Source organism: Manacus candei, unplaced genomic scaffold (assembly GCF_025592945.1).
Source record: "Manacus candei isolate 608988 ecotype Guabito, Panama unplaced genomic scaffold, ASM2559294v1 h1tg000057l, whole genome shotgun sequence".
NCBI classification, from domain to species: Eukaryota; Metazoa; Chordata; class Aves; order Passeriformes; family Pipridae; genus Manacus; species Manacus candei.
In genome coordinates, this window is record NW_026138105.1 from 8,613,232 (window position 1) to 8,628,239 (window position 15,008).

Here is a 15,008-nt window from a genome sequence, read left to right on the forward strand (position 1 = left end):
GAAGTGGATATGGGGTTGGATGGACGGATGGATGTGGGGTTGGCAGTTGGGATGGACGTAGGATGGTTGGTTGTGGGCACAGATTGAGGAATGGGTGTGGTGCCATATGTGGGGCTGCATTTGGGGTGCATGTGGGTCTGGAGGTAGGGCTGGAGGTGGGGCCACTTTTGGGGCGGGCTGTGGACCTGGATGTGTGGAGGGATGTGGGGTGGGCGTGGGGCTGCACGTGGGCACAGACTTTTAGCTGGGTGGGGAGCTGCATTTAGGGACGGGTGGGAGGATAGACGTGGGGATGGGCTCGGAGGTGGATGTTGGGACAGATGCGTGGCTGGATTTGGGGCTGGATGTGGGGATGGACTTAGAGCTGGATTTCGGAACGGATGTGGAGTGTTCGTGCCCCGAACCCATTAGGGCCGGAACGCTGGTGGCGAGGCGGCAGGAGGGGCGGAGCGGCGCGGGGCGCGCGGGCCGGAAGGCGTTGGGCGCTGCACAACGCGGAAGTGTCGGCGCGGGCCGGGGCGATGGCGGCGCCCGGCGGGGGCCGGGACGGGGACAGGGAGAGGGGGGAACCGGGACCCGGCAGGGCCAGGGCCGGCCCGGGCACGGCCCGCTGAGGGCTCCCGCTACCGGCCCTCCTAGGGGTCTCCGCCCCGGCCCTCTGAGGGGCGGCCGCCGCGCGTGCCGGGCTGTGCTCGGGCCGCGGGCCCGGCGGGCAGGGGGGCCATGGCCACCCGGCGTCTCACGGACGCGTTCTTGTTGTTGCGGAACAACGCGGTGCAGAGCCGGCAGCTGCTGGCCGAGCAAGTGAGTAGTTTCGGCTCCTCCAGCCCTCGGGGGTCACGTAGCATGGCTGCTGCGGTGAGTCTCCTCCCTTCATCCTTCTGTACCTCGCCGGGCAGCCGAGCTGTGCCCCGACCCTCTCCCCTCCTCCGAGCCTTCTCCTCAACCCCCACCGCCCTCCCGCCTCCCTCCCTCCCCGCCCTGTTGATCCCTTTCCCTGCTCCCTCACGGAAAGCGAATAGAAGAGATCTCTCTGTGTGCTGATCTCTGTTCCCTTCGTGAATAACAAATTATTGTTCTAAGAGCTTCGTGTTAGCGTTGACATGAGGGTTTTGGTCCTCTTTGGTTTTTGATACCTCTTTACCTCAAAGAAAACCCAAAATCATTTCACAGAGCAGAACTCTTCTATTCACCTCAGTGTGGGCACCGTTAAATACACTTGGTATAGTTTATTCCCATTGCTTAAATTTCTCCATAACTTGCTCTGGTGTTCATTGCCCTTTTATTTTAATTTTCCCTAAATACAAATAGTACTCAGAGACATCTTTGAGAGAGGAAGTCAGTAGATTTCCCTCATAAAAGTTATGCATTCAGAGGCAGTTTCTGCAGCTTTTTCTAAGTTTTGAACCATGATGGGCTGCCTGGCAGCTCAGCTCTGCTCAGGTTTTCACAGTTTCTGTTAAGTTTATCATTTATTTGTCATAGGCACCAGTAACTATCTGCTGGCAGTCTCATCATTCTAAATTGCTTTATATTAATGCATTTTTATTAGGAAAAGCAGTGCTTCATGTTGCTGTTTATGGTATTTGTTCCTTGTTAACTTTATTACACCTGTGTCTAACCAACTGTGTATGAAATTGCTTTTGTAGAACAGGAAATGTCAATGATAATTTGTATTACACGTGTGTAACTTGGCTCTGCATTTAGTCCTTGTTAAGGTTTCCTTGCCAATATCAATATCAGTTCTTTAGATGCTTGGGGTTTTTTAAAATATCACCCAGAAAAGGTAGTGATGGTTTAAACTCACATACAGGCAACTGAGCAGTGAAATGCACTTTGCTCAGCAGTGAGTGCAGTATCACTTAAAACATGCATAAAACGTTTATTGACGGTGTTTTTCAACATGAATTGAAGGTGTTTGCTGGGCTGCTCATTCACATGGAGATGAACAGTGACTCTGTGCAGTGGGTGAAGTGAGTCGATGGCTCAATCTGGATCCAGATTGGACATTCAGAGTTCTGTAGTTACCACGAGTGAACTGTTTTAGCAAGAAGTGTAACACTGTTAGTGTGAGTTACTTGTCTGTCAGGTTTTCAGGTGCCTGTCCCTGTCAACTGCAGGTTTTCCCTTGGGTGGTGCCCCCAGAGCAGAGCTGCTGGTGCCAGCAGGGCAGGGCTGCAAGTTCTCTCTCACAGAACTTCAGCTCACCTTAGTTCACTCCCCAGGCTTCTCCTCAAGACATCCTTTGCAATGATAACTCTCTGTCCAAAATCACCTTCTGCCCTGGCAGATGCACCCTCGTGAGGACACTCAGCCACTCCTTAAACTCAGATAATCACAGCAGCATTTTAACAGTACAGTCCTGTTTCAAGAGCTTGGGCTGGGATAAGGACCATCAGTTGATGCTGCTTTGTTAAACCACAAGTGTTTGTCCTCATTTTAAACTGCTTTGTTCACCTGTGAGTGAAATACCCTTTTGCTCACACACACAGTGCAAACACTGATGAACAGAGAAGCTGCAGATTGGTTGCTTTCTATATTTTTTCAGATCCTTGCAGGGTTAATGTTCCCTGAAAGCAGAGCACAACTCCAGTGTGTACAGAAGTGAGCATATGCTGCATTTGCTTTTGCTTTTTGTCTTTTGCTGTCTGTGTTATCCTGTGGTAATTGGGGTGCTTGTTGATAAATATCTTTCAAGAGCTTGTCTGTGCCTCCTCCAATCATAGTCAAACCCTCCAACTCCCTGTGGATGCTGAATGCTGCAGTCAGTGGCCTTTGCTGTCCTACTTCAGTGTATTCCATTGCAGTCTCTACCTGACAGTTTAGTATCTAGATATTGACTGTGCAGTTACTTTGGAAAACAAACCAAGCTCTGGACTTGATCTCTTATGTTCTTGCTGTTTACCAAGGAACTGAAATATTTCTTTAAAAAGTTGGTGCATCAAGCAAAATGCTGACTTAAAATACAGTATCATGATATATTTATTGATTAGTCGTGTCTTTAAAGGGCTGTTTGTTTGTTCTTGGTAAACCATCATGCTTTAAACATCAATCAGTATTTTCTCAACTGACCATGCCCTATATCTGTCCTATGTCTCTTTTTTTCCCTTTTATCTTTTGCTGTCTCTAACTGGATGGGGCTGATGGGATCCACAAATCACTTCAGGAGCTGGATGAGGTATTGTTTTTCACATTTTATTCTGCCATGGTGCATCAAGCCTACATCATTGACCTAAAATGTTCCTTTCCTTATTCTGCTGGTTTACTGAATTTTTTTGTATAGGATGAAATGTCTCCATGCACAGTAGAAGGACGAGGCTGCATAAAGTCAAGCATTTAGTGATGGAGTATTACACTGTGAATAGATAAATGTATAAACTAGTCTGACTTACTGTACATGTGTGGGATAGAATGACTTTGCAAAATGAAGCCAGTAACTATTTTTCATGCTATGCATGAATTATACAAACTTTATTGATCAGGAATAAGGTCAGGGATAAAAAACAGCTTTCAAGAAAGCATTACCCAGGAAGGAAGAGGGATGGAGTGGAGAACCATGAAGCTTTACAGGCCTGATAAAGGAAAATTAAAAATTTGAGAGAAACTAGGAAGGGAGGTGTTTGTATTAAATCTTTCCCTGAGAACAAGCAGTGATTAGTTATGTTTCAAGTGGTATCACTGATGATCATCTCTAGAACTGCCTTGGCTATTTGTGTTTAGCACATTTTCATGTCCACTAAACAAGTAATTTAACCATTTTAGCTGCATGTCAGTTTGCAAGAGTGTTTGTCCTTCAGCTGCCTCTTAGCTGAATGTCTGTCTAAATAACATTGAGAAAAAGCATGGGGTACTATTTTATTTCTTGCAGTTACAATAAAAATTTTTTCTGAGATTCTCCCAAGTGCAGTTTTCAAACATGCCTGGCCTGATATAAACTGTGCTGGAAAAAGGTACCAACATGAGAGCTACTTGAATTCTCACTGCAATACCATATTTTCTCCTTGAAAAATCTCCTAAGAATTTATTTTAAGACTGACTCTCATCTTTCAGATCCTGTGGGAGGGGGGAGGACATAGGTCACTGGCACATAGGGACAAACCAGGAGATGTGGTGTGTGATCGTAGCTGCGTCACGTGTGAACACATCTTCGAGGTTACTTTTTATGAGAAGGCACACACACACTTTTCCTGATGTTCAAGGATTTGGATCTGACTGGAATTAAATTAATTTGCTGTGGTTTTTTCTGCCCTGCAGCTGGCTGATGACCGCATGGCACTGGTGTCGGGAATCAGTTTAGATCCCGAAGCAGCAATTGGGGTCACGAAACGTTTACCTCCCAAATGGGTCGATGGGGCTGATGAGGTGAGTTCTGTGGCAAATCCAACAGTTTGGCTTCTCATGGAGGGATTTATTGGTGTTGTCAGTTACTTTCTCAATGCTGTCAGTTTTATGACAAAACTAGTATGTGAAGAAAGATTAAAATTAGTGTTTTCTAAGTTGACCACCTTGTTTCGAGGAAAATATGAGGCAAGCTGTGACTTATTATCTTGAAGGGTATATTGCAAGTGAAATAAATGGAGATTATCCAGGACCAGGAGTTCTGGAAGACTGTGTATCATTAATGGGAGCCCAGTATTAAAAGTACACTGGGACTATTAGGGTAAATGTGCTATAGCTGAGCTTTTAGGCTTGAGACACGGGAAGGTCCTAAAGCTCTTAGCAAAGCAAAGTTCTTCTCATTTTAAGACTTAGAAGGGAAGGTACCAAAAAATTAGTACTTGCAGTGGAATTTTGGTTTGAACCTATTGAATCCAGTTGAGTAGACCCTAAAATGGTGGAGATGAGCAGGTTTACTGTTTGAAAACAGGAAATGTTAGTGTCTTCTAGCAGGAGAACTTTCCTGCCTGTGCACTATGGATGCCTTGCAAGTTATGGAAATATTTGGACATACACAAGGGAATGATTCTGGAGGCATCCAGTTAAAAACCTTTCTCTGTATTTGGAACGTGAAACTATTCTTGACTTTCAGAAAATCTGTTTTTAAATGTACTCTCAGAACACATGTTGCCTCATCAGTTTGTGCGTAAACACAACCTATTTTGCAGAAAGGTGCTCAGTCTCCTTTTTACTACTATAATAATCACTCTTACATATTTATTTTTAATTACTTGTTTGCAAGCATGTCATTTAACTTCTTCTGTTAAGTTCAGGCTATTCAATGTATGAGAGAGTTGAAGCTGTGGCCTGAATTTTCATTAATATTTTTGGGAGTTGGCTAAATCTTCTTACTATGATACTACATAATGATTAAAATACTATTCCACCTTAATGAAGCACATTTGAAAACAGCAGTCTTGCCTAAGATTAACAAGAGTAGGTTTAAAAAGATACCAAACTCAAAGTCTATAAGAGTATTCAGTTGCTTCTTAGTCAGCTTTTTATCTGGTTTATAATGATCTTTGGTCTGCTTTTGATGTTACAGATATCTGTCAATGATTTTTGTCTAACATTTGTCAGAACCCTTTCCTCTGAAACACGAGTTACTTCCCTTTGTTCCTGTTGGGCTTTCTGTTTTAGATTCAGTATGATATTGCCAGGGTTAAACAGAAGATGAAAGAATTAGCCAGTCTTCATGATAAACATCTAAACAGACCCACGCTGGATGACAGCAGTGAAGAGGAACGGGCAATAGAAATAACAACCCAGGAGATCACACAGGTACAGGCTCATTTCAGCTCTAACTCTCCAGTTTGGCATATCTTTAAGCATTAGGACAAGGGATGGTTTGCTTTGAGGAAAGCATTTCATTTCTAATCAGTATTAGAGTGAGAAGTCCTGGGCTCTGTGCTCAGAATTGCACTCACCGTCTCGGTGAACTTCCCAAGGAGTCATTAACCTCCCTGTTCTGTTACTTACCTGTTGGTTTTTCTACTTGGAATAGGATTAATCAGATCAAGTTTACAGATGTCTCAGAGAAATACAGATATCAATTCCAAGGCCAAGCAATTAAAATGAAGCAAATGCCTTTGGTCAGAATTAGTTGTGTTACTCAGCTACCTTGTTAACTTTGTTCTTTTTCTGTATCTTTTTAAACACTGCACGAGGCAATAAAAATTAATTTTAAAAATCTAGAAATCAAAATATTAGTGTTCAGTTTGGCACTTTTGCAATGTGATGTTTGAAGTGTGAGCTGCTGTCTGTGTTTTTACTAATGGCCTTGTTTTCTCAGTTATTCCACAGGTGTCAGAGAGCAGTCCAGGTCTTGCAGAGCAGGTCCCGTAGTTGTACAGAACAAGAAGCACGTGTTCTCAGGAATGTAGTGTCTTCCTTAGCACAGTCCCTTCAGGACCTGTCCACCAACTTTAGGCATGCACAGTCTGACTATCTCAAACGTAAGCATAAGAGATACAGTAATACAGGGGCACCTCCTGTGGTGGTGCCCATACATCACCACTGATGGAGGTGTGCTTGTTTTCTTGGTTGGGAAAGTTCAAGCATGGAAGGGTTAAATGATGCACACAGGACTAGCTAGAGGGTAGAATTTGAGGGTTTCTGGTTCATTCATGTTCAAACTGCTTTATTCTACTTCTCTTTCATATTGCTGAAGGAGAAATGTCATGGTTAAGCATGTCAACAAAATCAGTGTATTTCACCCATCCATATTTTTAATGCATCTTTGCTTCTCTAATTGTGGTCTGAAAAACTGCTTCTGTGACACTGGTGAAGCAGCCATTGCTCTTCAGCCATGATGCCTGCTGTAGATGGCAGGCTGTGATAGACAAAACTTAAAGAGGTAGTCTGTGATAAATTAAAATTCTGCATCCATAAACAGATTGGAAGTGGAATAGCTTCTGTTTAAAACTCTAAAATTGTGTGCAACTCTATTTTTGGCTAAGTAAGATTATTTTAATCTTGGAAGAAACCCACAAAAACTTGATCTTCAAATTTAACATTGATATTTCTTCCTCCTGTGGTATAAATGGCACAGGTGGAACTGAAGATCACAGTTCAGACAAGGGATGTTCCTAAGAGAATTTGTTATAAAATAGCCTAAAGTGATCACACTTTAATGCTCTTAACTTACCTAATTTTTTTAACTATGTAGAACAGAACGACTTCAAAATCACTGATTTAATTAATCTTGCAAGTCTGGTCGAATTTGTTGTGCTTTGTTAAATAGGAAGCCTGTGTGACAATTAAAATTTGCATACTATTATTTATGTCATTTATTAGCCAGATTTTCTCTTTTTGTGCATTTCTATCTGGTGCTTCAGACTTTACTCTTACTCTGATCTTAGTGTGCATAAATATTGTGCTCAAACATGGCTTGTCTTTTGCAGGCATGAAGAATAGAGAAGAAAGATCCAAACACTTCTTCGACACCTCAGTCCCACTGATGGATGATGGGGAGGATGATACACTTTATGACAGAGTAAGTCCCTTGTCACAGCACCTGTCTGGCCACATGCAAGAGCAATTGTAGAAAACTGTGATTCTGAGTTTGGATGGAAGGTGGCACTATTTAAAGTGAACTTTAAAGAGTAACTGAAGACCTGGAATATGTCAGATTGCTGAAAAAATGGTGCAGTGATTTGTTTCTGCACAAATAATGTTGAGGAGCTCTATCAGACTTTGTTTGACTTCCTGGAGTTTGGGGATACCGCATTTCTAATCAGTGTGGGAGTTGTTCTGTTGTGTCCTCACTCATAGTGCCACAGAATATTCTTAACTGTTAACATTCAGTTAACATTTAGCTGAAAACTTACTGAAACAGTCAAGGCACCTTTTCAGCTAATCCTGTGTACAAAAGGTTTTTCACTTATCTCAAGGAAGAGTGATGGGGAAAGGACAATGTTCAGTTGTGATTGGCCTTGGAAGACAAAAACAGGAAGGTCTCTGGTTAATAAAAATAGCAGAATTGCTACTGTCTTTACACATTGGCATTATGGGAGTTTCTGTCATGCTGATCAATCAATAGATATTCTGTAACTGCTGAACACTTGCGTGTATTGATTTTCTACAACAACAAAAACATTGGTTTAGGACAGCTGTTATTTTAAAATCAGTTGTTTATGTATTTGGGCAGGATACAAGATATGCATTTTCTCTCCTTCAGCTATAAATAGCTATGCAAGTTATTTTAGAGACCCTGAAAATCTTTTTAAAATGCATTTTTTTCTTAGATTCTTGTCTACTAAGGCAATTCCAAAAGGATTGTTGTGTTATAAGGCCTTGTAATCCATATAATTGTTTCTAGTGAATATAATTATTTCATGCTGTTAATGCCAGTTCAGCACCTAAATCTTTTATTTCCACAGGGTTTTACAGATGACCAGCTGGCGTTGGTGGAGCAGAACACACTCATGGTGGAAGAGCGGGAACGAGAAATCCGTCAGATTGTACAGTCCATCTCTGATCTCAATGAAATATTTAGGGACCTGGGAGCAATGATAGTAGAACAGGTACATGGACATCACAGTGTTAGCAACAAAGAGGAGATTCTGTGTAGTGTTGAGGCTTCCAGACTCTTCCTGTTTTCATGTGCTGCTCACTTTTCCTAACTTACCTCTTGTCTTCAGGATAAGGTAATCCTTATCTTCAAGATAAGGTTGAAACCTTCCAGAAGTTGAATTAATGGAAATAAATAAATAAGAATTCAAGTGGTTATGTGTGTTAGACTGAAAAAAAAATAATAATAAAATAAAAAGGCCATAGAAAGCCGAAGTTCTGATGGTTATTTCTCCCAGAGATTCAGTTCATGTTCAGTGTGTCAGCCAAAAGCACCTGGTCTGGAAGTAAGGTGATAATTAGGGATGTGATGTGAGATGTGGACAGAGCTGCCATTGGGCACTGAGCAAGGAAGTTGTTTAGTGAAGTCCCAAGAAGTTCTTCTGTAAAAGTTCATTGTTTACATAATTCATGAGCTGTTTACTGTGAGTGTTGTTAATTACTCTGCTGTTTATAATAAGAATTGCTTTATGAAGTTCATTTTGCTTCAATTTGCTACTTGTTTTCTCCTTTTTATTTAGGGAACAGTTCTAGATAGAATTGACTATAATATTGAACAGTCGTGTATGAAAACTGAAGAGGGTCTAAAACAACTACATAAGGTAAGCTGATGGAATCATTAAGCTGTTTTGCATATCTAATAATATTTTATAATTTGATAGCTGTTAAGTTATTCAATTTTCAATTGGACATAGTCCCTTTTAGAAATGATTGCGGTACAGTATAAAATGTCCAACTGTACTGCAGTAGGAGCTTTCCATATAACTTCTGTTAATGTCATGCTTGATGCCCAGTGTTAATTTCTTAAATGACTTTCTGGGCATCCAAGCAATGTGCTTTGATATTTATACTGCTGACCTGCTGGAACCTATGTGCAATTCCCTCTCTGTTTGGAGAGCCAGGCACTTGGGAAACAGGACTGGTTATTGGGTACCTCACTACAGATTTCAGTTTGAAAATATTGTCTAATCAGCAAGAATAATTATTAATGTTTTCTCTCACCATCTGACACTTTAAACAGTTTTTAGTATGAACACCTGAAAAGTTTTAGTTGGCAGCAGAGCAGAGTTTTGTGGTTATTTTGTTTTGTTGGCTTCTTTGTTCTGTTTTGATTCTATGGTAGGTTCTGACTTGTCAGCTCAGTTCAATCCTTCCATTGCTGGAAATAAATTCCAAAAGAGATCTATGCAAAAGCCTCTTAAGTAAAACATTCTGTTTTGGAAACCTGGACATCTGATTTCTACACATTCAACTTCCTCTGGTGGTAGACTTGTAATATATGGACAGCAAAAAATGTGCCATTTGAGGCACAGCAAAATAAATTGGTTATAGGATTATTCTTGTTATACACAAAAGTAAATTGGACATCACTGAAACAAGGTGTTGACTGTGGATGAGCAAAGCTTAAAGTAATTGGAAGCAATTTGTACAGATTGAACTGGAAATAAATTAATTAGTTGGAATCGATGTTATTTCTGGTCTAGTGGTGGGTAATGAATTCTCAGCAAGCCCCTGGTTGGATTGCTGGCTGGAGTATGGATTTTTGATCCAATATATACCTGCTTTCAATACAGCAGAAGAATTTTTTCACCTATCATGGTAGACATACAGACAGGTCTGAGGAGGAATATCAGAGGTACCCTGGTGTTTTCAGTACTGGTGGTAGCTTTATTCTGATTTAATATCTATACTGTCAAATTTCTTTTCTGTTTTATTTGGCACAATTATTATAAACTACCAAGACAACAGGAATTGCACTAATTCACTGCAAATCACTAATTACCAATTCCTGCTTCACATGAAAATTGGAATCAGTTACTAATGAAGTCAGTAGTCACAGTGGTTGCATGTTACATAGTTTCAGGTCAAAAATTCCTCTTTAGCAGATCTGGTAATTAATTACTTTCCATAGACTATAAAGGAGAAGAATTAATATAGTTTTCCCTTTAAATTTTGAAGGTTTATTAATTAAATGCAATTAAATGCAAGCTTTGTTCCATTTAGCTTCTATTAGCAGACTTTCATTTGGCTTTTGGAGAGTTTTCTCCACATTGTGCCCTTTTAATTCCCCTGGGAAAAAGAGGCAAGGGATGAGAAAATATGGCTAGAAGAAAAAAGGAAAGAAGCAGAAAACTGAGAACCAAAACAAAAAGAAAGCTTTCAGTGCTAATTGAAATTAAATGAAAATGCACAGCTGGGTAAGGTCCAACAAAAATGCCTATTAAAAAAAATGAAGTTTTGTTGTGAATTTTAATGACCTTCAAATATAAAACAGGAATCTTATCTCAAAGTGAGTCTGCTCTTTAACACAGGTAAATGTGACTTCAGTGCAGACTTTATTCACTGGAGTCTGTGGTGCAGATCAGAGTTATTTTGTGGGAATTGCTTGCAATGTACATTGTATGGAATGTCAGGTTACCAAAGAACCATCTGGAACACATGTATTTCACTTATACCAAGTAACAGTCTGTACCTCAGCTCTGCAGAAATCTAAGTATTAACTCCTCCTTTTCTATTTTACAGGCAGAGCAATATCAAAAGAAGAACCGGAAGATGCTCGTTATTTTAATTTTGTTTGTTATAGTAATTGTCCTCATTGTTGTTCTTATTGGTGTAAAGTCACACTAGGTTTCGCTTCATTTTCTCATTTTTGGAGTTTCTGTGAACTTTTTTCCCAATGTGAATGGATGGACCTGCACTCCAGAAAGCTGCCTTTGAATGTACGAGCCCTTGTGGTGCAACGTCTGTGCAATGTTTCTGTAGAATTCTTCCAAGTTTGGTGATCTGTGAGGTGTTTGTAAGGATTATGTGGAAAAATTCAGGAAATCTGATGCTCCCCCACAAAAAAATTGGCATTCTATGCTGAGGTATTTGGAAAACACAGTATTTAAAAATTATTAAAAATTGACGTTTACCAGTGAGTACAGTAATTAGTGTGTTACTGTGAACAAAAATGTGTTGTCTTCTATATTCTTATGTCATAATTGTGACAGGTTTCAAATTTAAACCATGTTACTGAGTCAATGGGACTAGATATCAAAAATTGATCCAGGTGTAGAATATGTCGAGGCGCAAAATTGTTTGATTTGATCCCCTTTCTTCCACACTCAAAATTCCAAAGAACTGGATAGACAGCTAAACCAGAAAGATTTTAGCAACCAGAACATAATCCAGCCCCTGTGATCTTAATTTAGATACTGCCCCATTACTAAGAATCAGTGGTACTTGATCTTGTAAATAACAAGATGTAATCACTGGCATAATTTAACATGTTTAGTTAATTAAAAAATTTTCTGAGCTTGAGTAATCATGGGAACGATTTTCCTTACCAGAATGATCATATATCTTTTCATGCATCATTTTTTTTAGTTTAAAGTACAGGCATTACATGAAAGCAGTGGCAAAGTTAAACTGAAAAAAATGGAGTAGAAACCCAAAAAGAGAATCTCTCTGACCTGCTGTAGTGGGTCTCAGATGTTTCAAACTTTACTTGGTGTATAAGCTCTTTATTTTACGGTGCATTTTGCCCATATGGGTTATGTTTTTGTGCAGGAAGTGACTTCACTACAGTAGATATTACATCATTTTCCCTGGCAGAAGATTCTCTTTCAAATGTCTGCCTGGAGGAGGACGTGTTTATGGTCTCCAGCTGACCATGGGAGGTGTTATGCAAGTGACATGTTCCAAGGCCTTCAGTGGAGAATTTTGGGGTTCTTTTCATTATTTTTTTCAGTGGAAAACTTTGCTGCGGGCCATACAACAGGAATTAGGGCAACATGTAAGTAATAGAATCCTCCTGATTTAATTCAGGCCTGAAGTGGTGTGCAATTGTAGTGGCCTTGCCTTAATATTTTTAATATGGCTTTTTTATATTTTTTATTTTTCTCCCAAAGGGACTGTAACTTCCTTCATTTTCTGACAGATAAAAGTGCTCCCCGTACAGTTGCAGAGATGCTCTGCTCCAACCCCTGAATGCAGTTTCATAACACTATTGAAGTTGCATGTGTTGCCTGCCTGGAGTTTCTTTACTAAAGGAGGACTTGAGACGTGGCTTTAAACTGACCATTTTCAGGAACGGACCTGAAATCAAAGACTACAAAGACGTGAAAGCCTTGGCTTTTCGTGGGGCTTATGAAAAGCTTTGTACCACTCCTGTTACTGCTAGAGAAAGGGGATGTTGGACTACCAAAACTGCCAGTTCAAACTCTTCATTAAATTCACAAAGTAAATTGGTAAAAGGAGGACTGAGGCTTGTGGTTGGGTGTGCAGCTCCCCTGTTCTGGTGATAGATCTTTTCAATGATCGTGAGTAAAACTACTGTCTCCCTTGTGCTGTCTGCATCAGCTGGTGTGAAGCAGCATCTTGCTATAATTTAATATACTGTATTTGCAACTTTTTCTCTAACATGAGATCGTGTTATTTATTTCTGTCTTGACCGGTGCTTTTGACATTTTATCATGGCAAGTGAATCCGAAGGAGTAATAAAACACTTCCAACCCAAGTGGGCAATTATTCATTTTTTAAAAAAAATATAAACTGAAACATACTTTCATGATGTTAATGCATTTCTGTTCTTCATAATTAAATGAAAGGGGCTGTGACATGAAATATCTAAAAAAAAAAAATAACTTTTGTAGCACAATGTAAACTTGCATTGTCAAGAGTTATTTCCCATGTGTTATGGCCATGATATCTCAACTCCACTGAAGTAACTGGTTACCTATTTTCTATTCAAATTCTGTACAAGGAAATGCATTTTTAATATGTATCAAACAAGAGGTTAAACTCAGATGTCAATTGTCCTGTGTAACTCGAGCTGGAATTTATTGAAGCTGATTATATAGAGGCAGAAAACCCACACCAGGCTTCTAAATCATTGCAGGTGTGTAACTATCTGAGTCAGTCTCAATAACCATCAGCAGCTAAATGAAACCCTGATGCTGTGCTTTGTGGGACTCCCTCCATGTGGCCTCCTAAAGAAGGGGTGGTGTGTGTGCCTTTGGGCAGTGAGAGCCCAAAAATCCACGGCAGCTACTGCCTGCTCAGGTGTTCCAAGAGCAGGAGCTGCTTGAACTGTGCTTCTGTCCAGCCCTGTGTGTGTCCAGTCCTCTGGACCAGACAAAGCTGGTGCCCTCTCCTGCAGGTTGTGGCCCCCTGTAGTTGTTGGATTCTTCTCAGCTTGTATAGAAGCTCTGATTCCTTACAAAGGAACAGAAGAGCAGTGCTGGAGCATCTCCCAAGAATCTGTGGCTCCTCACCTGGAGGGAATGGCCTATAAAGCCACTGGCTTGTACAGAATTTCTCCATTAAAATGCATGTAAGCATGCAAAAAATGAGCTGCTACTTGTTAACAGAAATCAGTTGGAGTCATATGCAGGAAGGACAGCATTAAAAGCACTGTAATAGCAAATTTATTTCTACTGCAGGTTTTCTCTAGAAATTGAAAAGTGAAACAGAAGAATTGGTTTTTTGCTTGGTGATTTTTGGAATGTGCTAAAAATTTGAATAACTGTAATTGGTGAGGTGTTTACTGAGATTGCCTGGATTGTATTGATTTAAGATTTGCTTTTATGAACTACTTAAAAGTCTTAACTCCTTTGCTTAAATCTTTGGAAAGTTTGCTTTTGGTACAGCATTGCAAAATGTAAGTTCATGGATAGGTGGCAGTGAAACCAATTTTGTTGGGAAAAAAAATATGTTTACTATAAAATAAACCCCAAACCCAACAGCCTTCTTGAATAAAAGCCATTAAAATAGGGAATTCATTATAATTTTGCATATTAATTATGATGGATTATGTAAGATGATGTTTTAGTGGCTTGATTCCACAAGTACTTGTAGAGGATCAATAATTGGAAGACAGGTCCTGGCTGCAGCTTCTGCCATGGCCTGTACAAATAGAAATGTTTGCAGCTGCTGCTGGTGGGACATTCACAGGGAATTTCTGTAGGTAGGATTGTTTTCCTCAGTCTGTTCCCTTCATGAGGACACTCCTCTGCTGTCCTTAACTGACAAAAGAAGGATTCTGGGCTAGGTGAGTGTTTCCTGCTATTTTGCTTGCCTTTCAGACACTGGATTCGGGGAATGTGCTGTATTTGTACTCTGACAGTAGCAGGAACACTCAATGACTGGGAGTTTACTGCCTGGCAGAATCCTTGGAATGCCTCAATCCTGAATTGCTGTGTGTACTGTCATTCCTATCTCCCACACTGTCCAAATGTATCGGGATAACAGTGAACCCCTGAACAGTGCGTGTTCTGTGGCTTGGTAAAGACTCGTTAAAGTTGGAGCTTGTTTATTGAGTTACCGTCCCATCTGTGAGGATGCACGACCGACCTCTGCAACAGATGTTCCTACAACTTTTATTTGGAGCAATTTTAAATGCATCAGGCAATAAAGTTTCCATAATGTCACTTCAGAGACCGAGTAAGACCTTGCTGTATGGAAGTTTTTTTTCCTGGAATTCAGCCTAGGTTTTGTTGGGTTTTGTTTTCTGGTTT

At 40.4% G+C, this 15,008-nt stretch overlaps 1 protein-coding gene across 5 annotated transcripts; it reads left to right on the forward strand.

Annotated features, from left to right (window-relative positions):
* Positions 1-470: 470 nt before the first annotated feature.
* On the forward strand, positions 471-14,938 carry STX16 (syntaxin 16). Of its 5 annotated transcripts, XM_051803104.1 has the most exons (10): positions 546-858; positions 4,255-4,362; positions 5,578-5,718; positions 6,230-6,392; positions 7,341-7,432; positions 8,319-8,462; positions 9,030-9,110; positions 11,032-11,228; positions 12,061-13,825; positions 14,577-14,938. In XM_051803104.1, the coding sequence occupies exons 1-8, from the start codon at positions 724-726 to the stop codon at positions 11,134-11,136; spliced, it is 969 nt and encodes a 322-aa protein (XP_051659064.1). In that variant the 5' UTR covers positions 546-723; the 3' UTR covers positions 11,137-11,228; positions 12,061-13,825; positions 14,577-14,938. The 5 variants fall into 5 exon arrangements, with proteins under 5 accessions (XP_051659065.1, XP_051659064.1, XP_051659062.1 ...); XM_051803105.1 differs by having other exon boundaries at positions 471-804; positions 11,032-13,825; XM_051803102.1 differs by having other exon boundaries at positions 11,032-13,825.
* Positions 14,939-15,008: the final 70 nt, after the last annotated feature.

Bases quoted from the DNA above. Each gene is read 5' to 3' on its own strand.
- STX16 (XM_051803102.1), top strand. From the start codon at position 724: ATGGCCACCCGGCGTCTCACGGACGCGTTCTTGTTGTTGCGGAACAAC. The intron at 859-4,254 runs GTGAGTCTCCTC...TCTGCCCTGCAG, and splicing joins CACGTAGCATGGCTGCTGCG to CTGGCTGATGACCGCATGGC. The intron at 9,111-11,031 runs GTAAGCTGATGG...TCTATTTTACAG, and splicing joins GTCTAAAACAACTACATAAG to GCAGAGCAATATCAAAAGAA.